The sequence below is a fragment of the Hyaena hyaena genome, unplaced genomic scaffold, assembly GCF_003009895.1.
Source record: "Hyaena hyaena isolate Hyena2069 unplaced genomic scaffold, ASM300989v1 scaffold_787, whole genome shotgun sequence".
Taxonomy (NCBI): Eukaryota; Metazoa; Chordata; class Mammalia; order Carnivora; family Hyaenidae; genus Hyaena; species Hyaena hyaena.
Genome location: NW_024081417.1, coordinates 894,691 through 920,745, shown reverse-complemented (window position 1 = coordinate 920,745; position 26,055 = coordinate 894,691). Strand labels below are relative to the sequence as shown.

The 26,055-nt window shown below is 47.3% G+C and overlaps 2 protein-coding genes across 5 annotated transcripts; both read right to left on the bottom strand.

The window, feature by feature from the left end:
* Positions 1–1,325: 1,325 nt before the first annotated feature.
* On the bottom strand, positions 1,326–8,270 carry LOC120221578 (zinc finger protein 154-like). 2 transcript variants are annotated; one of them, XM_039219061.1, is made up of 3 exons: positions 8,038–8,270; positions 5,227–5,353; positions 1,326–3,478 (listed from the first exon to the last, which is right to left on the bottom strand). In XM_039219061.1, exons 1-3 carry the CDS (start codon positions 8,068–8,070, stop codon positions 2,091–2,093), a joined length of 1,548 nt encoding a protein of 515 aa, XP_039074992.1. In that variant the 5' UTR covers positions 8,071–8,270; the 3' UTR covers positions 1,326–2,090. The 2 variants fall into 2 exon arrangements, with proteins under 2 accessions (XP_039074992.1, XP_039074993.1); XM_039219062.1 differs by having other exon boundaries at positions 5,227–5,348; positions 8,038–8,267.
* A 9,705-nt stretch (positions 8,271–17,975) lies between these two features.
* Positions 17,976–20,429, bottom strand: LOC120221576 (zinc finger and SCAN domain-containing protein 4-like). 3 transcript variants are annotated; one of them, XM_039219055.1, is made up of 3 exons: positions 19,964–20,429; positions 18,860–19,025; positions 17,976–18,768 (listed from the first exon to the last, which is right to left on the bottom strand). In XM_039219055.1, exons 1-3 carry the CDS (start codon positions 20,354–20,356, stop codon positions 18,026–18,028), a joined length of 1,302 nt encoding a protein of 433 aa, XP_039074986.1. In that variant the 5' UTR covers positions 20,357–20,429; the 3' UTR covers positions 17,976–18,025. The 3 variants fall into 3 exon arrangements, with proteins under 3 accessions (XP_039074986.1, XP_039074987.1, XP_039074988.1); XM_039219056.1 differs by having other exon boundaries at positions 18,860–19,007; XM_039219057.1 differs by having other exon boundaries at positions 18,860–18,941.
* Positions 20,430–26,055: the final 5,626 nt, after the last annotated feature.

The following is a 26,055-nucleotide window of genomic DNA, read 5'->3' as shown; positions in this document are numbered from 1 at the left end:
ACAAATATCCATAAACAGAGGAATAAATAAATAAATAAATAAATAAACAGCACCATATTGACAGGACATACTTCTCAGCAGTATGAGAATGAACTGCTCACTGCTCATACAGTCACCACTGATAGATTCCAAAATAAATGTGCTACATGAGGGCACCCAAGGAAACAGACTAAACACTTTAAGACTTCAATCATATAAATTCTAGAAAATGCAAAGTCCTCAATTATAATGTAAAGCCACTCAACGGCTGCCTCGAGGACGGATTATTACAGGACACAAATAAATACGCGGGTGATAGACAGGTTTATCATGATTGATGCTTTCATAGATTATATGAATGTCAAAACATCAAACTGCACGATTTCATGACCATTGCATGTCATCTGTACCTTACTGGAACTGAAAAAATAAGGTTCAAGTTAAAAGTCTGGATTGTCTACACTTCAGAAAATCAAGTTGGGCCACCACACTGACTCTACCATGTGTGTCCTCATCGGAAGCACTTGCACTGGTGGCAGCAAGATCAGGTGAGCAATGAAGGTGTCTCCTTTTCATTCAAGCAGGACACTGGCTCGTCACCAAGCCCTCACTGTTGAACCAAGAGATCTCTCCTGTCTCTGTCCTTGTTTTGTTGGCATCCATAACGGACTTTGGTGAACAGTCCAGAGGGGACACAGGAATCCACAAAACTTTAGATTACTTTCTCTGACAGGGCTTCAGCTACAAAAGACAGACCCTCTGGAGGTCCTGAGGGTGTCTGTACTTGTGCATCCTTCCAGGTCATAGGGCCTAAACACTGCGGATGCCCTTCTGAGAGAGGCACACTCCAACCGGTGTGCTGGTCTCCTGCACTCTCTATTAATCCATTTTGTTCACAGCGATCATGCCCCTAGCCCGTACAGTCCTAAAACCAGCGATGTTACCTACAGAATTCAGGACATCAAGGCCTGTGGCTGTGCTGCCAGTCCTGGGGAATAGATTTCCTTCAAGAGCACTGGGCACTATACCATCAATATCCCCTGTGAACAAGACAACAACTTATGTCGCTTAGAAGCACTGAAGGTTGTCACAGCAGCCAACAACTGCCCCTCCTCGCGTCGAAACTCTGGCCCTACAAAATATCCTGGCATCCAGCTATACATTAGGATCACAGAGTCTTTCAGTCTTCCCTGAAAGGCCTCAAGCATCCATGCAAACTAAACCCAGACTGGAGAGCTATCTTCTGCCATCACACTGTTCCTTCTAAGGCACATGAATCGGTTCACATGTTCACGCGAGCAAACAGTTACTGTCACACACGCACACAGTAAATAGACTCCCCAAGATCAACAGGGACTCAAACAGTAAGACCTTTATTATTGTAGAAGCAAGGGAATTGGGGGGCTGACTGCCCCTGGGCCGGTGACTCGGGAGGCTGTGAAATTCCATCCTGAGTCACGATGACAGTGATAGCCCTGAAACATGAAGCCCACCTTTTCAAAAGACCAACATGCCTCTAGGACAAAACCGGGTGGGACCCATGCCCTACCTCCTCAGAGAGGAAAGTGGAAGGAGGAAGTACCCAGGCTGCTCATGGTCACCTGGGACGTGCCCTGACACTGGGGCCTGGCCCTGGGCAGGTTAACAGAGTGCACTGCAGCTGCCACACCCCTGGGGTTTATGTGGGTGTTGGAACGTATTATGTTCAGCACAGGCAAATGGCACCTTCAGAAAGGCTGTCCGGCGCTGGCACACTGAACGCATAAATGCTATACACCTGCACACTTAAGGTAGTTCTCCCATTTGAAATGTGTGATCTCCGATGAGGTAAGTCCTTTGGCTGAAGGCATTTCACATTCACCTCATGTCTAAGGCCGTTCTTCAGCGTGAGTTCCCTGAAATGCACTGAGCCTAGATTTCGGTTAGCCACTTCTCCCATCTGCCACATTCTAATGTGACACTGTGGTGTTTTAGGAGCTTGGACTTGAAGGCAAATACTTTGCCACATGCAAAACTCATGAAGCGTTTTTTTCTGGTGTGACTATTTAAGTGGCCCATGAAATGGCAGACACGGGTAAATGTTTCCCAACTTCACTGTACTCCTAAAGCCTTTACCCAGTGTGCACTTTCCGGTGTTTAATGAGGCTGGAGCTATGGCTAAAGGATTTCCCACATTCGCTGCACTCGTAAGGCCTTTCTCCAGTGTGAATTCTGCTGTGTTTAATGAGGCTAGAGTTCTGAGTAAAGGATTTTCCGCATTCAGGGCACTCATAAGGCCTCGATCCAGTGTGTACTCTCTGGTGTTTTAAGAGACTGGAACTGTAAGTAAAGAACTTCCCACATTCACTGCACTCATACGGCCTCTCTCCAGTGTGAACTCTCCGATGCTGAAGAAGCGCGGAGCTCTGGCTAAAAGATTTCTCACATTCGCTGCACTTATAAGGCCTTTCTCCGCTGTGAACTCTACGGTGTTCGATGAGGCTGGAATTCTGAGTAAAGGATTTTCCGCATTCGCTGCACTCATAGGGCCTTGATCCTGAGTGAACTCTCTGGTGTTTTATGAGGCTGGAGTGGTAGGTAAAGAACTTTCCACATTCGCTGCACTCATAAGGCCTCTCTCCAGTGTGCACGCTCCGGTGTTGAAGGAGCGCAGAGCTCTCGCTGAAGGACTTCCCGCATTCGCTGCACTCGTACGGCCGTTCTCCAGTGTGAATTCTCCGATGTTTAATGAGGTTGGACTTGTTGCTAAATAATTTCCCACATTCGTCACACTCGTGAGGCCTTGCTCCAGTGTGAACCCTCCGGTGCTGAATGAGGCTGGAGCTCTGCCTAAAGGACTTCCCACACTGCCCACACTCATAAGGCTTTTCCCCAGTGTGCACTCTCCAGTGGTCACTGAGGCTGTAGCTTTTGCTAAAAGATTTCCCACATTCACTGCACATGAAGCATCTTTCTCTGCTGAGGTGTGTCTGGTGACCAACAAGCGTGTGTCTGCAGGTGGGGTCCTTGGTGCCTTCTCCCCGGCGGCACTGAGTCCTCCTTCCGTGAGAGGCCGCCCCACACTCAGCTCTCCTGTCTGACTTCTCCCCGGTGTGCGGGGCCCGATCCTGGAGGCATCTCGAGCTCGCCAACAAGTCCCTCACAACCTCGCCACAGGAAAAGGACTTCCCCGACACACAGAAAGTGTGGTCCTTCCAGGGAGAGGCTCCGTCCCTGTTGCTCCTGAAGCAGGTCTCTCCAGTGCGCTGCTGCGGGTGCGGAAGGTCTGCATCGAAATCCACCTGTTGGTCACACGCCCCCATCTTGTGGAGTTTCTGTCCACCAGGCGTTGGGTGGTGCTCAGTCGAATGTAAAAGTTCTCTCAAGTCCGGGCCACACGCCTCCCAAGGATGAGCCTTCTGGGAGGACACAGCCACCTTGGAAGTCCTGCCCTGTGACCCTCCTTGGACAGAAACACCGGGCTCAGGGGACTCCTCTTCCTCTGCTCCATGACGACAGCCTGAAAGCAGGAAATGCTGGTGAAGTGCAGGCTGACCTTGATGGGAGGGAGAGGCTCCTACGCAAGCTACAACCATGTGTCTCAGAAACCCAGGAACCCGTGCACCGGACGGTCCGCAGGACGGGGCTGCTTACCTCGAGTGGGCCACAGAGCGCACAGGATGGGGGAGGCCCCCCCGGAGGTGAAGGCCAAGCAGGTGGCAGGACAGAGAGGAGAGAAACAGTCTACAATTCAGTCCTCTGCAAACAGCTTTTTTTTTTAAATTTTTTTTGTGTGTGTTTTATTCATTTATGAGAGAGACAAAGAGAGAGAGAGAGACAGCATGAACAGGGGAGGGTCAGAGAGAGGCAGACACAGAATTCGAAGCAGGCTCTAGGCTCTGAGGTGTCAGCACAGAGCGTGACGCAGGACTCGAACCCACGAACCGTGAGATCATGACCCGAGCCAAAGTCGGAAGCTTAACCGACTGAGCCACCCAGGCGCCCCCCTTTTTGTTTTTTTAATGTTTATTTATTTTTGAGAGACAGAGAGACAGAGCATGAGCAGGGCAGGGGCAGAGAGAGAGGGAGACACAGAATTCGAAGCAGGCTCCAGGCTCCGAGCTGGCAGCACAGAGCCCGCCGTGGGGCTCGAAATCATAAACTGCGAGTTCATGACCTGAGCTGAAGTCGGCCGCTTAACCGACTGAGCCTCCCATGAGCCCCAGCAGACAACAACTTTCCAAAGGAACTTGTTCCTGGTGACACAAATGCCGTGCAGAAGGGTGTGTCCAGGCCCAAGGAAACAGGACTGTTACGGGGCAGGTGGCGTTTGGGGACGGCTGAAGAACATGGCCACACCTCATGATAGACACAACCGTTGGCCACTGTGCACAGTGATGCAGGTGGAGGGGTGAGAAAAACAGGTGCCACATGGAGCCCAGAACTGTCCCGGGCTGGAAGGAAGAGTATGACTGACAAGGAACAGGGTTGACATTTGGCAAATCGCCACGAAGGGGAAGGAAGGACAGAAATGATGTGGCCACTGGCTTCAAACTATTACTCAAACAGAACAGGCTGTGGGTGTGATCTGAACCCAGCACTGACGTCGCCTTCCTCCGGGTGCCACTCTGCAGGGCCTGGCTCCGTCTGGGCCATCACCAGACCTCCTGGGACCTCCACGGGCTCCCCGATCCAGCCCCACTCCCACCATGAGCAAGGACACGGCAGCTTTGTGGTACGAGTACTAAGGGGAAAGACAGGACAGGATGAGTGGCCACCAGTAGCCTGAAACAGCTCAGCACGTGACAGCCTACGGGGAAGAGCACTAAATAGTCCCCGGACAACTCCGGAAGAAGGTCTTCTGGGAACAGCCCATGGTCCTCAGAAGTAGTAACGCTGGCACAGAAAGCAGTTCCCGGCCCAGGCAGGCCCGACAAAGCGTCAGCTAGAGAAAGGAAGCTGGCCTGGAGCATCAGCTACCTTGCACGTGGATGAAGTCACGCAGGCAGAGGAGGAGGGTATTAAGCTGGGATCCGTTAGGTTCACGGCAAGACTCCACCCTCTTCCCTGCACGTCAGCAGGAGAGCTGGACCTGGCGCCGCTCAAGGCAGGAGGGCAGCGCACAGACCCAGCTTCACCTACGACAGCACCCAGCCAGGGAACTGGGGGAGGAAGCAGTGCTCGCGGTCCCGAGGTAGAGACTGCTGCTGGGGACAAGGGGAGGGCAGAGACTAGCTCAGGGCACAGGGGTGGGTGTGAGGGTCTTACCCAAGGAGGTTATAAGTGCCAAGGTCTCCAGCATCACATCCCGGTACAGACATCTCTGAGCCTCATCAAGGAGACCCCATTCCTCCCAGGAGAAGTACACGGCCACGTCTTCAAAGGTCACCCTGCCCTGGCATGATGGGGACAGATGAAACCACAAAAAGCTCCTTTCTAAGACCCACAGTCTCTTCCCCCACCCACCTCTACCCTCTGGCCATCCTCCTCCAATCTCCCAACTCAGACGAGAAACCAGGCCCCGATGCTGGGAGACAAGGCACCTCTCTCGCCTCATGGGCCCACTCATCACAGGGTTCTGCCCACACGAGAGGCACGTGGACAAGTCCATGTCTGTGTTGTGGACCTGGCACAGAGGGATCCACCCACTCATGCCAGGCTATGCTGCCGTGGCGGCCACGGTCATGTAAGTCTCAACACCAGGTCCTCACGACATCAGGCACATTCCCTCCCTACGTACACACAGTTCTTGAAACTGCATCCCACAGCCACATGCCTGTGGTCACCACCGCCTCACTGTACCGCAGTGTAGAAATCTCCGTGGCCTCCCCAGATGTTGCTTGTGTTTTCATCACCTCCTCTTCACCTCCACTGGTGAGGGCGAGAGCCCCCTCCTAGGGTTATGGGGATGACTAAACACACGGCACCCGACCCCGCACGGAGGAGACGGGTGGCACTTTATTAGTCACACGTATTCACTGTCTGGGAGGGGACACCGCACCCCATACAGGCCCACGTAGGGGCGGTGCTCTGAAAAAGAGTGGACAACCAGGAGCCGGAAGATGCAGGCTTCACGGGACCAAGAGGGTGGGGTGCCCCCTGCTTCCTGCCAGAGGACGGGACTGGCTTGTCTGAGCACCTCCACGGGCCGGTGGGGAACTGAAACCCACATGAAGGGATAAGCAGGACATGCAACTTCGAGGAGAAGCCTGTGTCACCCGGAGACCTTACCAGCAGCAGAAGAGGGACGAGGAGAGCTTACACTCAGCCCAAGTGAGTCCCTCCACCACTCGCCACACGGAGGCAGGGCATCGGAGGGGGGTCTTCGCTTTAGGCCTTACACCACAGTGAGCGCCAGCTTCCAGGGCGCGCTCGGTGTAGACACACAGGATCCGACACACTCTAGACCTACCACGGTTTCTACTAGTGGTGGCAGCACCAAGATCCTTCTGTGCAGGTCACCGTGCCTCAGACCCACAGGACCTAGTGACTCCCGCAGGTGACCACGTCAGCAGGTCACAGACGACCGCAGCCTCCAGCATGAATGACCGCCCCCCCCCCCCCCCCCCCCCCCCCCCCCCCCCCCCCCCCCCCCCCCCCCCCGGTCGCACTAACGTCCTCACAAATCCTGGCGGAGTTTGCAGAGTGGAGAAGCGCCCGCTCAGGCCTCGCTGCGTCCTCGGGCTCATCGCTCCTACGCCTCTGCGTCCCTCTCATGTGTGCTCTTCTGCTGGGCTCCGTGGCCACCTGCCCCCGGACCCTGTCCCCAACACGCTCCCTTCATGGCCACTTCCATCCCTCCTCTCTCCAGCCATACCAGCAGCCACTTATCCAGGCCTAACTCCCTCTCTTCCTCCTGCTTCCTGGCACCGTAATCACTTTACCACCGTATCCCGAAGACTGCCCCTCACAGACGTGACCCCCAGCTCACTCGCCTGGGCTCACACAGGAGCCATGACATGCTCAGAGGTCTCCCTTCTGAGCCCCTCCCCAGATTTCCGGGGCTGTGTGCTGCCTGCCTACTTAATGCATCCACTCAGGGCTCCCAAAATAGCTCCTGCCCCCATCACTCATATTACAACTTCCTCCTCTCAGCTGCCTGAGCTTCCATCTCCACGTCCATCTAGAACAAAAACTCCAGCAATACTCCTGAACCCTCTGTTTCACCCTGTCACCTTCCACAGTAGGAAATACAGTTGTCACTTTTTAAACACACATCCGGACTCCAAGGACACCTAAGCCAGGGCTCTGGTCCAGTAACCCTCACCTGGACTAGGACAGTAGCCTCCACCCTGATCTTCGGCCTCCTCCCCGAGCCCAGAGTCCACACTGCATGCTACAGCGGGACGGATCCCTTGAGGACCTTGGGACTATCACGTCCCTGCTCACACCCAAGCCTCCTCTTCCCACCAGAAGAGACACCCAACTTCTCAGGCCCTCATTCCAGCCCTGACTCCTGTCCCCCTGCTGTCCGCTCCTAGTCTAAGCAAGAGGCTGCTGGTTTCCTGAACAGTCCGGCTGAGTGTAACTCTGAAGCGTGTGCACACCACCGTGCTACCAGGTCCGGGGACATCCGTCCCCACCCCGGTTGCCACAAATGGAAACGCCTTCATGTAACTCCTGGCCGGGGCGTCCCACTTACGGAATGGCACTTACGAGTCCCAGGGACTCAACCATCCGGAAGACAAGAGGGTGGGGGTCGGGCCCGTGAGGCACTGGGGCACCGCCCACCTGTTGGTGACGTTGGCATAAGCGCCCCTGCAGCCACGGAAAATGGGGGCGTGTCCAGCCTCGGACAGTAGAGACCACGGCGGGTTCCCTGGACTCAAAGCTCCCTGGACTCTTGCCGGCCCTGAACACTACGACTGCGGCCGGCAGTTCAACCTTTGTGCCCCAGTGTGTCGCCCCGCACCGTGTAGCCCCCCGCCTGGAGCCCGCTCCCGCACCCCGTCACGCCAGCGCTCAGACATGTGATCCCCGCCCCGCAGCGCCTCCCTCGTCCGCACCCCGGGATCTGGGTCGCAGGGACGCGATACCCTGAGGATCTGAGTGGGGAGAGGCGGAGGTCTGAGGGTTCACCTGAGCCCGTTCTCTGCACGCGGCCGCCGCCATCAGACTCTGTGGGCGGAGGGGACAACTGGGAGGGCGGTCCGTGTCCCTCTCCGGCGCGAAGGAGCCCGGGAGACGTGGCCGACCTCCGGATCCCTTACTGTGCAGTAGGGTCGGCGCGTCCTCTCGCACCTTCTCGGTCCCGTTACGTCAGTATGGGTGCCGAACTCCAGAACCTGTTACCAGGTGAGCAAACTAAGAGCGCCAACATGGCCGCCCTCAGGAGACAGCCGGAAGTCCCGCCCCGCGGAACTGGCTTCACGGGATATCTCCTCTCCTGAAGCTCTCATTGGAGAGCGACTCAGCCGCCCCTCTCGGGGCATTCTGGGTAAAGTAGTCACCACAATTCCGTGGTCGCGAAATATGGGCTTTTTGCAGGAAAGAGCACTGGTCAGCTGGGAGGGGCTTTGGTAAAAGGCACATGCTGGTGGGCTTCTGTTATCTGTTGAGAGAATGAATTGTATGTTGCGTAGGGCTCTCTGCCGCTGATCACCTAAGTGTTTGGACACAATTTTCAGACCCAGCGAAGCTCAGCTTGCTCCCGGAGCCAAAAATATTGTTGCTGATGCTAGAGGGCTACGAAGCAAATAAACACATCATACCATGGAGACTTTCAGACGAAAGATGTGTGCACGCTTAGTGGAAGCTAATAAACATTTTCTTACTGCAATTCGCTGTCTCATCATGGTTCCAGTGATTAGTGTATTAGCCCTGAGCAACTGGCAGGTGAGCAGACAGCCCCTAAGCTCTTGACCTGCCATGCATGGTCATAACAAGCCCTGTTTCCAGGCCATGACCATGGATTTGCTCAGATCATTTTTACTAGACGCCACCATAGTGGCTCAGTGTCACTCTGATGAAGGCCCTGTGGTCATGCATTCACACTCCCTCTCCATGTGCACATCACTCTTTTTGCCATACTTCTCACAACTGCGCTCCCACAGCTACAGCCCCATCCTACCCATTACCCGTCATCTTCTTGGCCTCTCCACTTGTTACTCAGAATATGTGGCCCGGAACATGCTTGGCAGTTTGAAGGAGGATCCCAGACTGAAGGTCTCCAGTGGCAGAGGCAGCCTTAAGCCCTATTATGAAGGCCTCCCTGCCTGTTCCTCACTTCAACCTTATTACCAACAGTTAAATCAGACTTCAGATACCCATGGCTCTTTTCCAGTTGCACTGCACTTGATGTAAGCGCAGAGCCCTAAAGGGGGTCTCAGGGCTGGATCTCATGAACCATGAGATCATGACCTGAGCTGAAATCAAGCATTTGGAAGCCCAACTGACTCAGCCACCCAGGCCCCCCTCTCGTTTTTGCTGCTTCTTAATTGTATTAGTTCAAAATAATTCCATGTTGAGTGATAGGAAGAGGATGTCTAGTTCCACTGATGGAATCGTATCTTCAAAAAGAACTAAATAAATGATGAAGAGAATGTCAAAGAGCCCTAGGCACCCTGAAAAAATAAATAAATAAAAAGCAAAGCAGAGGGAAGATAATAGGATTTGGGGCAACTTTAAATTGGGGAACCCAGAAGGGGCTCTAAGATGAGGGGATAATGCAGTGAGTCTGGAATAGAGTGAGGGAGGGGCCACATGGACAACAAATGAATAAAATAGTTAAATCTTGACAGTGATTAGTACTACAGAGAGAGAAAAACACAGGGTCTCTTGGGCATTTACATCCAAAAGGACACGTCATTTCTCCAATTATCACAGCTGAACAGTTTAATGGATTCACTTTCCAAAATTAATTAATTACCTTAACCAGGGAAATGGATTGTCATGTATTGGTTTGGTGTAATTTCAAACCCAATTGCTTATGACTAAGTGAAGTTGCTGCCAGCCTTCAGCACGCATGCGTACCAATACCCAGTTATACTGAAATCAGATTACGCCTGCACATAGTCGTTACCTTCGAGTACGTGTAATGACATGTAGAGTTCTTGGAAATCCACACCTACTCACAACACCTCACTAGAATATTCAGTCCTCAAATTATAACCACCTTTCAGAATCAGAGGCCCATATACACCCGGCAGGACTTGGGTCCTCCTGACTGCGCATGCTCTCCCTCGCTCTCCCTCTCCTTGTAATAAAGCTTTTTCTGTTTTTTACTCTGACTAATCCTTGAATTCTTTCTTGCGGAGAAGTCAAGGGCCTGGCACCAGGTGGTCCTTGAGGTCTTAGGGCCTGAGAACTCTCCAAGTTTCCAATACAACACCCAGGGAGGGAGATTGTTAGCATTCCCAAGAAAATCGACAGCAAGGGTAGTGAGGGGACCTGTTTTAGGTCACAGCACTGGTGAAGGGCTCAGCTGGAATGCACTCTGAGACTTCTGATCTCTGCAGCTGTGCTCTTCTCTGCGGTTCCCTCCATGCAGAGCACACCGGGACAGTGGGATTGTGAGACCTACACTTCGTACTTTCATACTGTATCCCATTGGATTCCATATGGGGGACTTCCCCATATGATCTGGCCTGGATTCAGGACCTTAGGTTGGGAGTGACCTTCCAGGGCCCCCAGATTTAACATAAGGGTTACAGGAAGATAAAGTGTCCAGGAAGAAGCTTCCTCTATTTTGGGACACTCAATACATGAGGGTATGGGTGGGGGTCTAGTGGAGGGCAGCCCGGGAACCCCTCCACTCACCCGCCCTGATGTATCAGTGCCACCGCAGCCACAGCAGCTTGTGATCAGAGGGGCCATGAGAGGAGGAAACCAGAACAGGTGGCACAGCCTGAGCAGAATCCAAGCCAGGTTCTACAAAAGGATAGGCCTCTTCTTCCTCACTCCCCTTTTCAGCTCACTCTCAAAGAGCATCCTCATTGGGTTACAATATGAAAGGAAGTGGGATGACTCAAAAACTTTGTCCCAAGCAGCCAGAAGGATGGATTTGCTCTTGACTGAGATTTTGAGACTGAGTATAGAAGTTTGGAGGAACTATCAGGACCTTAGAAAAATATCTATTCCCTTTTAGATATCTATTCCCTTTTAGATATCTATTTCTTTTTTAATTTATTTTTATTTATTTCTAGGAGAGAGAGAGAGAGACAGCGTGAGCAGGGGAGGGTCATAGAGAGAGGGAGACACAGACCCTGAAATAGGCTCCAGGCTCTGAGCTGGCAGTCAGCACAGAGCCCGACGCGGGGCTTGAACCCACGAAACGCGAGATCATGACCTAAGCGAAAGTCGGACGCTGAACCGACTAAGCCACCCAGGCGCCCCTAGATATCTATTTCAATACAATTAAGAAATGGTGCGGGAGAGCCTGGGTGGCTCAGTCTGTTAAGGGTTCAGCTTCAGCTCAGGTCATGATCTCATGGATCCTGGGTTCAAGCCCTGCAACAGACTCTGTGCTGTCAGCAGGGAACCTGCTTCAGATCCTCTGTGCCCCTCCCCAGCCTCCCCCTGCTTGTTCTCTCTCTCTCTCTCTCTTAAGTAAACAAACAAACAAATAAATAAAACGGAAGATATTGAAATAAAATTTTAAATCTATTTAGATCACTTGATGCATTTATTTTTATTTTTTCTCTTTTTTCTTTTTTCATTTTATTTCTTTTCCTTTTTTCTTTCTTTTCTTTTTTCCTGTTTTATTCCCCACACTTTTTTCTTTGTTTCTCCTTTTTTCCCCCCCAATCTGATAGCACCCAGTTTTATCAGGTGGTCTCCCATCCAAATAGTATCTAGGGTGGGCCCTGCTTAGCTTCCAAGATCAGATGAAATGGGGCACATTCAGGGCAATAGGCCATAGTAGGTTTACGTTCAACAATAGGAGAAACAAACTTCAGGGCTGAATAGAAAGTCTTTCATGGTAAATGAAGCACTTTGAAAATATAAGTACCATATTTAATGAAATTTCAGTCAAAACGTTAAGGTTTCTGAAGTTCATCTGCTAATTGCAGAAATACAAAAATTTCAAAAAATAAAACCAAGTGCAATGAAGAAAGCTTGTCTTCCTGTTTGTAAACTCTATTACCCATAGGTTATTAGCAAGTCCAAGAATAAGACATGTTTAGAAATAGATCTCAGATAATTTCTAGGAATTAATATCTGAGGAAAGTCATTTATTAATTTGTTGTGGAAAATTTTTTAATAAGACTATTAAAATATTTGGAGATTTCACTGAAAACATTAAAGGAAAATTTCAGGTCCCATCTTAGATCTTAAAATAAAGTAGAAACATGTTTAGCTCTTAGAGCTAGTAAATAATGATTCAAATGTCAAGAAAAGCAAATATCCAATATAAGTGTATTAGAGCAGATTTTTATAATCTTGGACTGGACAAATCATCACTAAGTGTGAATAGGAAGAGGGGCACCTCAGTGGCTCAGTCAGTTAGCATCCAGCTTTGGCTCAGGTCATGATCTCATGGCTCGTGAGTTCAGGCCCTAGTCAGGCTCTGTGCTGAGAGCTCTGAGCATGAAACTTGCTTCAGATTCTGTGTCTCCCTCTTTCTGCCCCTCTCCGCTCGCTTGCTCTCTCACAAAAATAAATAAAACGTTTGTAAGTGTGAATAGGAAGACATAATAATAATTGGCATATTTGAATCCATAAAAGTAAAAATTTACTTAAAGGTGAAATGTAACAAAACATAACAAAACAAATTAAAAATAAAAATGTAAAAAAAAATTGTGTGTGAGGATCATTTGGGTGCATCAGTCGTTATGCATTTGGCTCTTAATTTCTGCCCAGGTCATTATCTCACCCTTGTGAGATAGAGCCTCACATTGGGTTCCATGTGCTGACAGTGCAGAGCCTGCTGGAGACTCTCTCTCTCCCGCATGCTCTGCCCTTCCCCTGCGCATGCTCTCTCTTTCTCTTTCTGTCAAATAAATAAACAAACATAAAATTTAGGTGTGAGAAGTCATAACAGACCGTGCAATCTCAGTGCTGTAACTAATCACATTGGTAAAACACCAGATAAGACTGGCAATGGATGTGGATGGTAATTCTTTTTTTTTGAGACAGAGAGTGAGCCAGAGTCTGAGCAGGGGAGAGGGGGAGAGGAAGAGAGAGAGAATCTTAAGGCTCCACACTCAGAATGGAGCCCAACTCACTGCTGGATCCCATGATCCTGGGATCATGACCTGAGCTGAAATCAAGAGTCAGAGGCTTGGGGCACCTTGGTGGCTCATTCAGTTAAGCGTCTCGTCTCACTCTTGATATCATCTCAGGTGGTGATCTCCAAGTCGTGGAACTGAGCCCAGCATCAGGCTGTGCACTGAATGGAGCCTGCTTGGGATTCTTTCTCTCTCTCTCTCTTTCTCTTTCTCTCTCTCTCTCTCTCTGGCCCTTCCCCCTAAATAAAGAAATAAACTTAAAAAAAAAATGAGTTAGAGGCTCTACCAAATGGGGTTTTGGGGTGATGGTGGGGTTCAGAGCCGATAGCCAAGAAAGAATTTTTGAAGACATCTTTGGTGCAAAAAGGTGATTTTTTTTAAAGCACGGAACAGGACCCGTAGGCCAGAAAAGCTGCACTGGGGCTGTGCAGACTGCTTATATACGGTGGAGTTGGGGGAGGTAAAGCGGAGAGGAAATTTCTTAAAGGGATTTCCATATGCTAAAGAGGATTTAGAGATTACGGGAAGCCTAGCTATTGTCACACTGAGGTTGTTTTTCTCTCTAGCAAAGCATTATCATTAAGACAGTGGGGAGTTCCTGGAGATTAGGCTATGGGTGAGATCTTTGTAAACTGATAGAGACTCTATCAATTTAAGCTTTTGTCTTCTGTCCTTTCCTTTGTTCTTGGGCAGCCAGGAGTGCCCGAGGAATGTCACACATATCCCACCTGGGTGGGGTAGGGATGTGCTAGCTTGTGCTTGGCCTTCAGCTTGCCTTAAGGTCCCTCATCAAACTGTCTAAGCCAGGCAGATGCACCCTGTGAATGGTAATGCTTAAAGGAAAAATAATGATAAACACATGAAAAATGTCTGAGAAATGATCAACATGCTAACTAGATTGAAAATAACATTGTATGTTTTAAATACGACATATATTCATTTACTGAAATTCTATTAAGGGTTAATTTCCTCTGGAAGAAACTGTGCACAAACATTCTTCTCTTAAAAATAAAGAAACAACAATTCATCATGTATAATCTATAATTTGCTGTATGAAAAGTGGCCAGAAAATTTAAAGATGTTTGAAAACCATTCAGAGAGCAGAATACATAAATATACATATGATATAATTACCTAATCTTATACTATTGTCCTTTTAAAACTCAGTAACAGGGGCACCTGGGTGGCTCAGTCAGTTGGGCGTCTGACTTCAGCTCAGGTCATGATCTCACAGTTTGTGAGTTCGAGCCCTGTGTCGGGCTCTGTGCTGACAGTGCAGAGCCTGCTTGGGATTCTCTCTCCTTCTCTCTGCCCCTACCCACTCTCTCTCTCTCCCACAATAAATAAACTTTAAAAAAAAATGGTTTTAAAACACAAAGCTTTACTGGGACAGTAGCTGCAGCTGAAGGGAGACACAGTCATGACAAAGGTGTCAGACTGGCCCCTGGAGCAACAGTCAGGGAAATTTTTAAAGAACTGAGGGGGGACAGGAGTGGCACCTAGCATGGGTGGGGAAACACAAGACATTGGGCGCCCATGTGCCTTTGACAGAACATGCTTCTTCATACATCCTGTTTCATTTGTATGTTACATCTCCCCTTTGGGGCATAATTTTTAGCATTTGATGAGAGGAAAAGTGGAGAAAGGTCACATTTGGTGGTCATCACGTCTGAACAAGTCTAGGATTGCTCCTTGGCAGGTGCTTTGCTCTACAAGAAAACTGCTAACAGCCAGCAAGTAGAGTCCCCAATGCTTGCCTCTGGAGCCCCCAGTAGGCCAGGGTCTCGGGGAGCCCCTGACGTGCCTCTGAGGTTCACCGTAGGCCCCAGGCTCGGAGTTGCCTCAGGCCATGGGCCCTTTCCAGGCCTTCTGGGACACTCTGCAGACACACACCCACTTCCCCTTTTGCCGAGAGCCCCCACTCATATTTTCATGGGGACCTAGTGCTGATGGATCTCTTGAGGACTATCTCATTTAATAGCCCCCAAACCATCTGGTGCGCAGGGACTATTATTCTGCTTTTCCAAGGAGGTATCTTTCACTCAGAGGCCAAGGGACTTCCACAAGCCTGCACAGCTACCACCCAGTGGAGCTGGGGAGGGTTAGTCTACACGCTGCTGGACTTACTCACCTCGTTCCCTCCTGTCCTTCTCCAGCAGAAATTGCCCAGGACTCGGGGCAGGATGCCCAGATTCCTCCACTGCCACACTGTCTGTGGAGCCTGGGACCACTGAGTAATCCCATCCCGACTTCTCTCCAGGTCAGCGGTGTCACAGCAGACCATCCTGCCCCCTCATCACCATCGGCAGTCATTCCTCCCCTTGGGAGAAAGCCTAACTATGGCTTCTGGGTGACACCTCCACTCTGTGCCCCCATATGAGCTGTCACCCAGTTATCACTGTCACTATTGTGGACGTTGTGAGGCCTTGGAGGACTGAGAGCAGCCACCGAAGCCTTCACCCCTCCCTGCCCATAGCTCTTGCAAGAGACTCTGGCCCTTACAGCTCTTCCTCACCATTGTTGGTAAATTGCAGATTGTCCAAACCATGGCTGCTGACCTGCTAGAAAGTTCCCACTGCTCCTGTAAAGCCCATAAATCTCCCACCTTCCTGTCCCAACTAGACTGAGGCTTCTCAGCCATGGGGGCAAACATTTCTGTGTAAAGGCTTCTAGGCTCCAGCTGGGCTCTCCCTGACCACCTGTGAGTCTTCAAATCTGTATGAGCCTCCAGGCTATTCCAAGGTGTGCACCCAACTTTCTGTTCTCCCCCCGGTACATCGCCACATCTGCAGATGGGATAGGTTGTTTTCTCGAAGCCAGACTATCTTCATACCCATCCTCTTCATCACAATTGGTCCCTGGGGACTGTGCAATTCTGTATCTTGTTTGGGCATCCCTGGGACATGCCTGTCTCATGAGTCTCTGTGAGTACTTGTGCCTTTGTAAGCTGCCAGGCTGTGGCGAGATCTAGAAGGGTCCCCAGCACATGAGGTCCTGTCCCCATGGACTTAGGGGTGTGCCACCCTCCTGGTCCCTGGGTGTTCACCAAGTTCTCCAAACTTGGTGTGCCATGATTGACCATTAACTCAATCTCCAGCCCCTCTCCACTTCTGGAGGATGGGGCAGAAATTTCCAAGCTTCTACTCATGGCTTGGTCTTTTTGGTGACCAACCCCCGTCCTGAAGCTATCCAGCAGTTGCATCATTGAAATGAAAGACATTCCTATCACCCAGGAAATTACAAAGGATTTGGGGGTTCTGTATGAGGAACCAGCATCAAAGACCAAATATTAGAACAAAAGGTGCTTCTAGTGCTGTCATCACTTAAGAAATTACAAGGATAGAAGCACCTGGGTGGCTCAATCAGTTAAGCATCCAACTTGGGCTCAGGTCATGATCTCATGGCTCATGAGTTTGAGCCCCGCACTGGACTCTCTGCTGTCAGTGCAGACCCTGCTTCAAATCCTCTGCCTCCCTCTCTCTCTGCCCCTCCCACGTTCTTATGAGAACACTCTTTATCTCTCTCAAGAATAAATAGAAACATTTAAAAAATAAAAAACAAAAAGGAAATAGCAAGGATTTTAGGAGCTCTGTGCCAGGAACTGGGGACAGAGACAAACATATTTATTTTCAATATATTTTTTAAGCATAGATTCTTCTTCCTTTTTAATGTTTATTTCTTTTGAGAGAGAGAGAGAGCATGTATGTATAAGCAGGGGAGGGGCAGAGAGAGAAGGGGAGAGAAAGAGAATCCCAAGCAGGCTCCACACTCTCAGCACAGAGCCCAACATTGGGCTCGATTTTGTGAACTGTGAAATCAGGAGCTGAAACCAAGAGTTGGCCACATAACGCAGGCACCTCCCAACATATATATTTTCTATTATTTCATAATCCCCCTCACAGAGGTCTCCACAAACAAAAGCTTCCCCTTGTACCAAGCGGTATGTGCAAGAATACTGACAATAGCAAACCCATGCAGACAGCCCAGGAGAGAGGACTGGCGGATGTGCTTCCCCACACAGTGAGCAACATCTGCAGCCGCACAGCCCTGTCTACTACAGACCGAGTGAAAGGGATGTCACAGTATACCCCACAGAATACCCCCTTCCATGATTCAAGCCATTTCTACACATGCTTCTGGTTTCTCAGTGTGAATGAGCCCCAATTTCCTAGAGGAAACCGGTTCACAAGTGTATTCCAAATAACCAGTAAATGTGCTTTTGCCTAAGCTGTGCACAGAATCTTTTCTTCCCTCCCAACTCCCCCTTCACACTCGTTCTGCAAATAAGCTCCCCATCCCCCATATCTTCTATCTCTGGAAGAAATGAATGCAAAGTATTTGACTTTTTTGGGCAATGATTTGTCAATAAAATAGGATTCTGCAGCTTTCTGCTGCCAGTCATATCAGGTACAGTCTAGCTGTTAATGTTTCCATTGAATTAAAGAAATCCTTCATTTGAACATAAAGGTTCCCGTTCATAGCTCAGGCCAATTTCTGAGGGTTTCTGCCTGCACTCTCCCCCTTTTTTGGTACATGTGACCCACTAAAGGTAAGGGTGTGGACCGAGGACAGGGGGCAGGAAGGAAAGCCTCACTTGACCACTAGGAGCTGCTGTTTGTGTCCTGGGGCTGGACATTCCTGGATTTTAAGGACTAAACACCAACATTACACCTTCATTCATTAATTCAACAGATTACTCATTGGTCTTTTGAAATCTGGCAGCCACTTTTTAGGCATCTGAGAGACTTTAGTGAGCAAACTGAGAAATTCCATGACCTCCTTAAACTTACATTTTAATGGAGTAAGACAGTAAATGGAAAATACAATCAGGAAATTATAAATTATGATATAAATGGAGAAGTGCTATGGAAATATACATGCATATACATTTATGAACATTACTTTGGGGCTGCATCTGAGGAAGCTTCTGGCGTGGAAGCAGCACTTTTTAAGGCCATCTTCTGGTGAGTCCTCAGGTGGCGGTGGTAGGTGGATGACTGGCGGTAGCTTCTCTGGCAAAGGGAACATGAATAGGGCCTGTCTCCCGTGTGGATTCTCTCATGAGCCTTAAGGTTGGTTTTGTGGCTGAAGGACTTTTCACACGTGCTGCATGTGAAAGCCTTCTCTCTTGCGTGAATCATCTGGTGCACACGTAGGTCTGACGCTTGGAAGAAGCCTTTGTTACACTCAGCACAGATAAATGGCCTCTCGTTATTGTGTCTTCTCTGATGGGCTTTTAGCTGAGAGAAATACCTAAAGATCTTGGGACACTGTTCACATCTGTATGATTTGGGGGCCTCATGGGATCTTTCTTGGTGTCCCTCACATGTGGAGGTTCCCTCATGCTGGTGGGTAGGAAGAGGCTCGGGGGTGACCTGTATTGGTGGAGAGAGAGACCCTGGTCCCACTTCCATAAGCACGTCTTGATGTGGGGGTCCTTCCAGGGACCCCTCCTGGGACCCGGAGGGACCTAGACCTGCTCTTCCAGAGCTGAGTGGATTCTTCAAAGAGACACAGTCATCTTCAGGCCTAGGACGATCCTCTTCCTGGATAACGAGTAGGGAAGGGATTTCATTGCCTTGACTAGTGACGCTGCCATTTACTTGGTCAGTGTTGCCACCATTTTCTTTATCTTCATCTCCTGTGAGGGGAAAAATGTGACTGAGTGAAGTTGTACCCGGGAAGGAGTCCACACAGAACATCCCTCTGCTACCTTGGCTTACCCCACTCACCTTGTCCTGTTTCCAGGGCAGAATCCCGGGGAGCACAGGAGGGTGTCCCCGTGTTCTCTCCTGTTGGGGTTCCTGCTGACAACTGTTTGCCGAAATGAACAATGACTTCTCTTAGGGGCATATTCTCAGAAAAGAGGGCTTCCTGTCCCTGCATGCGGACATGGACCTGTTACAAAAACAAAAAAAGCAATGATCATTGTTATATATTCTGCATTAGTGTGTCTTCTGTAATGAAAAAAAAATGAATACGAAAGCTTTCTGAGGGAAAAGGCAGCTCTTGTCAAGGCATTTCTCCTCACCCTTGAGGTTTTTTTTCCCAGCTGACTCTGAGTTCCTACCACCACCTCATCAATAAAACTCAATTAAATAAATTAGTATACTGGTTCCTATGTATCCTACAAGGAATGACTCTATAACACTTTTTATTTTTGCTCAGTTAGGTTGGTAAAGATTCTCCTTGGTGAGGAAGAGTGACCTGACTACTGACTGGGTCTACAGTAACTTCTTTCGCTACTGCCAGCTATCGCCTACTGACTGTCCCTTACTCTTTTTGGCCCTTCACTCCATGGGGAAGAACTTTGTACTCACTAAGCCGGGTGGCTTCATGCAACCATCACTCAGATCTTTCATGAATTTCTCCAGGTTTCTGCCACCTGATTNCCCCCCCCCCCCCCCCCCCGCCGCCACTGTTTGCTCTTATCTCTGCTGGCCTTACATTTCGTGGTAATTTCTTGTTACTGTGTCTTTCTGTATGAGAAAAGACTAATACTAAGGCTTTCTGAGGGAAGAGTGAGCTCGTATTATGGCACTTCTTCCCATTCTCGAGGTTTCTGCTCTATCATCAGTTTCTTACTGAGCCTTCCTACCATCTCACTGGCTATAATCAATTAATATATTGGCTCTTTTATTTCCTACTGACTAGATGCCTGTAAAGCATCCGCTTTCAATTTTCTTGCTTAGCAATAGTAAAGAGTCTATTTGGTGAGAACTAGTAAGTGGGTCTACAATACTCTTCTTTCTCTACTTCCAGGCAACTCCAACAGGTTGTACTTAATCCTTGCACACCTCTGCCTCTCACCCCAGGAGTCAAAACCCTTTACTCACTAATCCAGGTGGCTTCATGCCGTCGTCAGTCAGATCTTCCATCAATTTCTCCATGTTTCTGCCACTTGAATTCCATTTCTCTTTCAGCATGGACCTGTCACTGCAGTGGCCATTGATCATGAACTGTTCCAGCACCAAACGAGAAATAATTTCATTTTTGCTGTGTTTTTCTGGCTGCAGCCATGAGTAAAATAATTTATAGAGATTTTGCAGTTCCTGCCTTGCACATGAGTTGTTACTATTTTGAAATAAGCTGAGCTGAGTGTTTGGGAACTCATAGAGTTCTTCCTCTTCAATTGCTGGTCCTTGGCGGGGTTTATGCTCTCGGTTTTCTGACCCAGGATCATTCCTAGGTAGTTTTCCCTTATGTGAGATCCTGAGATCTAAAGCCATTCTTAACAAGAATTCTCAGAGAGATTCAACTTTAGGTATTCAATTCCTACTGACTTGTTTCTCTGGAGATCTGTTTCACCAACTGGTAGACACTTGAAGAGTGCAAGCTAGAAATAGAAGAAGTATATAATTAATTTCAGCACTGCCATAATTTTTAAAAAATTCAGTTTCAAATAAGCTCATGGGTAAATTCTACTAGACATTTAAGAGAGAAAGAAGTCTAATCTTACATAGACTCTCCCAGAACATAAAAAAGTAGGACCACTCCCCTTTTAGTTCAGCAGTTCCTTGATAACAAAATTTTGCAAGTGCATCAAAGAAAGATGCACTACAGGTCAGGATGTCTCACAGAAAGCAAAGTTTGTAAATCAAATCCAGTGACATATAAAGAGAATAATATAGATCACAAAACAAGTGGGGTTTACTTTTCAAATGAGAAGTTGGGTTAAAATTTAAAAATATCAATGTAATTTACCATATGAATAGAATTTAGGAAAATACAATATGATCATCTTCTTGGGTACATTAAAAGTGCTTCATAAAAGTCAGTGCTCATTACCAAAAAAGACACTTAGTAAGCAAGGAAGAAAGAGAACTTCCCTGATGCTATAAAGTCTACAAAATACAGCAAAAATTATCCTTAGAAATTTTTTCATTGAAATTGAGAGGTGGAGGGCCACTTTCAACTCTATGCAGTATTGGACTACTCTTCAAGCAGTAAAACAGGCAAGAAAATGTATCAAATATCATTATTTATACATTTCCTGATTTTTGTTTCCAAGAAAGGACCAAATATTCTACAAATCTTAGACAAGGTGAATATTTGCAAAATGTCTGATACAAGACCAATTTACCAAAATCAATTGGATTCTATAATAACACAAACAGCTTAAAATTAAAATTAAAAAAAATCCCTCAATGATATATATTATGATTAAACATCAAATATTTAAGAAAAAAATCCAATGAAAATTTACAAGCCCTCTACAGAAATACACAATATTTTTTAATGTTTATTATTTACTTTTGAGAGAGAGAGACACACAGTGTGAGCAGGGAAGGGGCAGAGAGAGAGGGAGACACAGAATCCAAAGCAGGCTCCAGGCTCGGAGCTGTCAGCACAGAGCCCGACGTGGGGCTCAAACCCATGAAATGTGAGATCAAGACCTGAGCTGAAGTTGGACACTTAACCGACGGAGGCACCCAGGTGCCCCCAGAAATACACAATATTAATAAATATCATATGTATAAAGGACAGCCGTGCTTGTGAATTGCAAGACTCAGTTCCAATTGGGAAACATCAATTATCCCCAGTTGCTCTGTAAATTCAATGCTATGCCATTGGAAATCCAGCAAGTGGCTTTTGTTTATGTGTATGTGTGAGAAAATTGACAGCTGATTCTAAAATTACAGACATAAACAAGCTAAAAATAGCCCAGACAATTCTGAAGAATAACAATATTTCAGGATTTACATAATCAAAAAACAAAGTTGATTATGAGATTATATTCATTAAGACCATCATCATGGCACAAGGACAGACAGATAAGGCAACAGAACAGAATGTTATCCTGATATAGACTGACATCTATACCGTCACTTGCTTTCAATAAAACACAACACTGAAGTACGTGTGCAGGGAGGAAAGGCTCTTTTTTCTTTAGTAAGTGGTGCTAGGTCAACTGAATATTCAGAAAGGGAAAAATTCATCCTGACCCCCATCCTACCTCATTTACAAAAATTAGTTCTAGATGAATTTTTAAAATCTCAGAAATGTAGGTGTGTCTGGGTGGCTCAGTCGGTTAAGCGTCCGACTTCAGCTTGGGTCATGATCTCACAGCTTGTGGGTTTGAGCCCCGTGTCAGGCTCTGTGCTGACAGCTCAGAGCCTGGGGCTGCTTCAGATTCTGTGTCTCCTCTCTTTGCCCCTCCTGTGCTCATGTTCTCTCTCTTTCTCTCTCAAAAATAAATAAACATTTTAAAAAATCTCAGAAATGTAAAATAAAGCTTCTAGAAGACCACTTGGAAGAATATATTTAAGAACTTGTAGTAGAAAATGGTATTTTAAATACAATACAGTAAGAACTCAGCAGGAAATTGAGTTCCTTTTCCAAGGAAAAGACCGACATACTGGACTACATTAAAATGAGAACTACTGTTTAACAAGTAAAGTTGTTCATTCAGTTAAAAAATGCAGCCCTGGGGCGCCTGGGTGGCTTAGTCGGTTAAGCGTCTGACTTTCACTTAGGTCATGATCTCGCGGTTTGTGGGTTCGAGCCCCACCTCGGGCTCTGTGCTGACTGCCAGCTCAGAGCCTGGAGCCTGTTTCAGTCTGTGACTCCCTCTCTCTCTGACCCTCCCCTGCTCATGCGTTCTCTCTCTCTCTCTCTCTCTCCTAGAAATGAATAAAACATTTAAAAAAATAAAATAATAAAATAAAAAAATGCAGCCCAGTATAGAAGACATTTTCAATATGTATGCAAAACACAGAATAAGTTTACAGAGAACTTCAAATCAATAAAAACGAGAATTGTCTTATAGAAAAATGACCACAAGTCCTTGTTAAAATCAGATATCTTAAAATGAAACTACAAGGGCACCTGGATGATTCAGTCAGTTAAACGCTCCAACTCTCGGTTTGGGGTCAGGTCATGATCTCGAAATTACTGATGGAGTCCTGCATGGGGCTCTGCGCTAACAGCTTGGGATTCTCTCTCTCCCTCTCTCTCTGCCACTCCCCAGCCCACATGCACACTCTTTCTAGCTCTCTCTCAAAACTAAATGAATAAACTTAAAGAAAAGCTATAATAACATGCCAAGAAATACCTGCCAGAATGAGAAAAATCATTGTCAGCATGGATTGGAATGCCTCAAAGTCTCAATCTCTGTTGGTGAGTACTCACTGTGGACATGTTTTGACTAGTATCTACGAGATCTGTATTGATGTATTCTCCATGATGTAACTCACCAGTATTAGTCCAGGGCATATATTCAACAGAAAAATCTACTCATGTGCATCAAAGACATATGAGAGTGTTTATATCATCATAATTCACAATATTCCCGTATTATAAGCAATCTAAGTGTCCAACACTAAAGAGGGTAGACTATCAATAATTCAGAGTCATATTTGATAGTGATGAAAATGAATGCACTATTTTCACGCAACACAGAATAACCATAAGCATGTTGAAAGAAATAATGCAGAAATGAAAAAATACATTTTGTTTATTCCCATTTATGTTATTTCAAAAGCATACAAGGGGTGCCTGGCTGGCTCAGTCCGTAGAGTATGAGACTCTTGATCTCAGGGTCATGAGTTCAAGCGCCACACTGGGTGTCGAGCTCATTTGAAAAAAGGAAAAAAAAAAAAAAAAGGTGAAAAAGCATACAAATACTGTCAATATTATTTAGGATGTCAGTTACTTTTGGGAACCATAGTAGATACTGGGATAGGAACATAAATGGAGGGCTAGATTAGAGGACCCCATCCCAGAGCTAAATAGAATTCCTGGGATGCTAGAATCCCAGTTCTAGCTGGCAACATTTCACCTCTTGGTCTTTTTGCTTGTTTGTTTTAAGTAGGCTCCACACCCTACGTGGGGCTTGAAGTCATGACCCTGAAATCCGGAGTCATGTACTCTATCAGCTGAGCCAGCCAGGCACCCCTCCACCTCTTGATCTTGGAGATAGTTTATGCAGGACTGTTTCCCTGTAAAAATCCACTAAGCTATCTACTTCCACTTTTTCATTTTTCTGTATGTGCACTACACTTCAATAAAAATGTTCAATTTTAGGGGCGCCTGGGTGGCTTAGTCGGTTAAGCGTCCGACTTTGCTTAGGTCATGATCTCGCGGTTCGTGGGTTCGGGCCCCGCGTCGGGCTCTGTGCTGACTGCCAGGTCAGAGCCTGGAGCCTGTTTCGGAGTCTGTGACTCCCTCTCTCTCTGACCCTCCCCTGCTCATGCTCTCTCTCTCTCTCTCTCCTAGAAATAAAACATTAAAAAAATAACATTTAAAAATGTTCAATTTTAGAGGCAATTGGATGGCTCAGTCGGTTAAGTGTTTGACTTCATTTTGGCTCAGGTCATGATCTCATGGTTTGTGGGATCGAGCCCTCCTTGGGCTCTTTACCGACAGCACACAGCCTGCTTGGGATTCTCCCTCTCCCTCTGCCCCTCCTCTGCTTGTGCTCTCTCTCTGTCTCTCAAAATAAATAACAAAATATTAGGAAAAGTTGAGAATAAAGTGAATGAAATAGAAGAGACATACAGGAATCCATACAAAGGATCTCATCCTGTGTTGTAAACTCCTCTTACATCAGATGCAAACATTTGCACCATCCACTCCCCTCCCTGTGCTGTACCAGTCCAGTGGTACATTCCTTAGGAAACTTTCTCTTTAATGTTCTTTATTTCCTATCAGCTATTCCCCTTCCTTATGAAAAACATTTGTCTTTGCTTCACTGCTTTTATCAAAGGTACAATTTTATGTTGATCTATTTTTAATTGCTGTTCTCTCCCATCCAAATGTAGGATCCAGCAGAGATGAAAACTGAGTTTGCATTGCTGCATATCGCTTTCTGACTGCAAATCACAATACATGGGTGACTGTAGGGTTGTCGCTGGGATGCCGAATGAAGAAAAGATTTAATTCTACTTCCATATTATTGCTCTATTTTTGTGTCCTTCCATTTTATGGATAGTTAAAATTTCAAAGACTTGTATTTTTTTTAAGTTTATTTATTTATTTTGAGAGAGACAGAGACAGCACAGGTGAGGGAGGGGCAGAGAGAGGGGGAAACAGTGCAGCGGAGAGAGAATCCCAAGCAAGCTCCGTGCTGCCAACGGCAGAGCTTGATCTCATAAACCCTTGAGATTATCACCTAAGCCGTAGCTAGACACTTAATTGACTGACCCACCCAGGAGGCCCCCAAACTTGTATTTTTTTTAAAAAAGCAAATTTCTTGCTTCAAAATCAGAAGATGTGAGTGGTAGGATTGATACTCAAACACCGAATTAATTTCTGTTAGGTGATGTCACTTCGAGCTTTTGTGTCAAGCTCTAATCAGACTAGCCACCCTGACCCCTTCAGTTAATGAGGTCAAGAGGGTTCCAGGAAAACCCTATAGAACGGTGAATACATTCCTGTCTTTTCTTAATCCGTTTACACAAAGCTTCTAATCAACCTTTATAAAATGCCCATATGCTCAGGTCACACTCCACTTAACTCCTTCTATGACTCCCTCTTGCCCTTAAGAAGAGTACCAAGTCCTTCCTGGCCTCATGAGGCCTTGCCTGGGCATCTCACCCCTCCCACCCCACCTGAGGTGTGGTGGCTAGTTCTCTGTTCCCGGGTACTTTGACCTCCCTCTTTCTCTATTTTTTTCTGTAGAATCCATGCCCCCTTCTTATGGATCTCGCCACAAACTTTATTTCTGGATTGCCCCCAGCACACACGGACCACAGGCCCACACTTGTAGATGCGCATTCAATGCTGCACAAACACGGCTGTGGAATACCACTGTGGCTAAGACTTTGGAATTAAAAACCTGACTGACATGTTAAAAGTTCTCATCACAAGAGAAAAAATTGAAACTATGTAAGGTGATGGATGTTAACAAGACTTATTGTGGTGATCATTTTGCAGTGTATGCAAATATTGAATCATTTGTTGTACACCTGAAACTAACATAATGTTG

Bases quoted from the DNA above. Each gene is read 5' to 3' on its own strand.
- LOC120221578 (XM_039219061.1), bottom strand. From the start codon at position 8,070: ATGGCGGCGGCCGCGTGCAGAGAACGGGCTCAG. The intron at 5,354-8,037 runs GTGAACCCTCAG...CCATCATGCCAG, and splicing joins CGTGCAGAGAACGGGCTCAG to GGCAGGGTGACCTTTGAAGA. The intron at 3,479-5,226 runs GTAAGACCCTCA...TCCTGCTTTCAG, and splicing joins GGCACTTATAACCTCCTTGG to GCTGTCGTCATGGAGCAGAG.
- LOC120221576 (XM_039219055.1), bottom strand. From the start codon at position 20,356: ATGGCTTTAGATCTCAGGATCTCACATAAGGGAAAACTACCTAGGAAT. The intron at 19,026-19,963 runs GTGAGTAAAGGG...TTTTTGTAACAG, and splicing joins GCATGAAGCCACCTGGATTA to GTCCATGTCCGCATGCAGGG. The intron at 18,769-18,859 runs GTGAGTGGGGTA...TTCCCCTCACAG, and splicing joins TGCCCTGGAAACAGGACAAG to GAGATGAAGATAAAGAAAAT.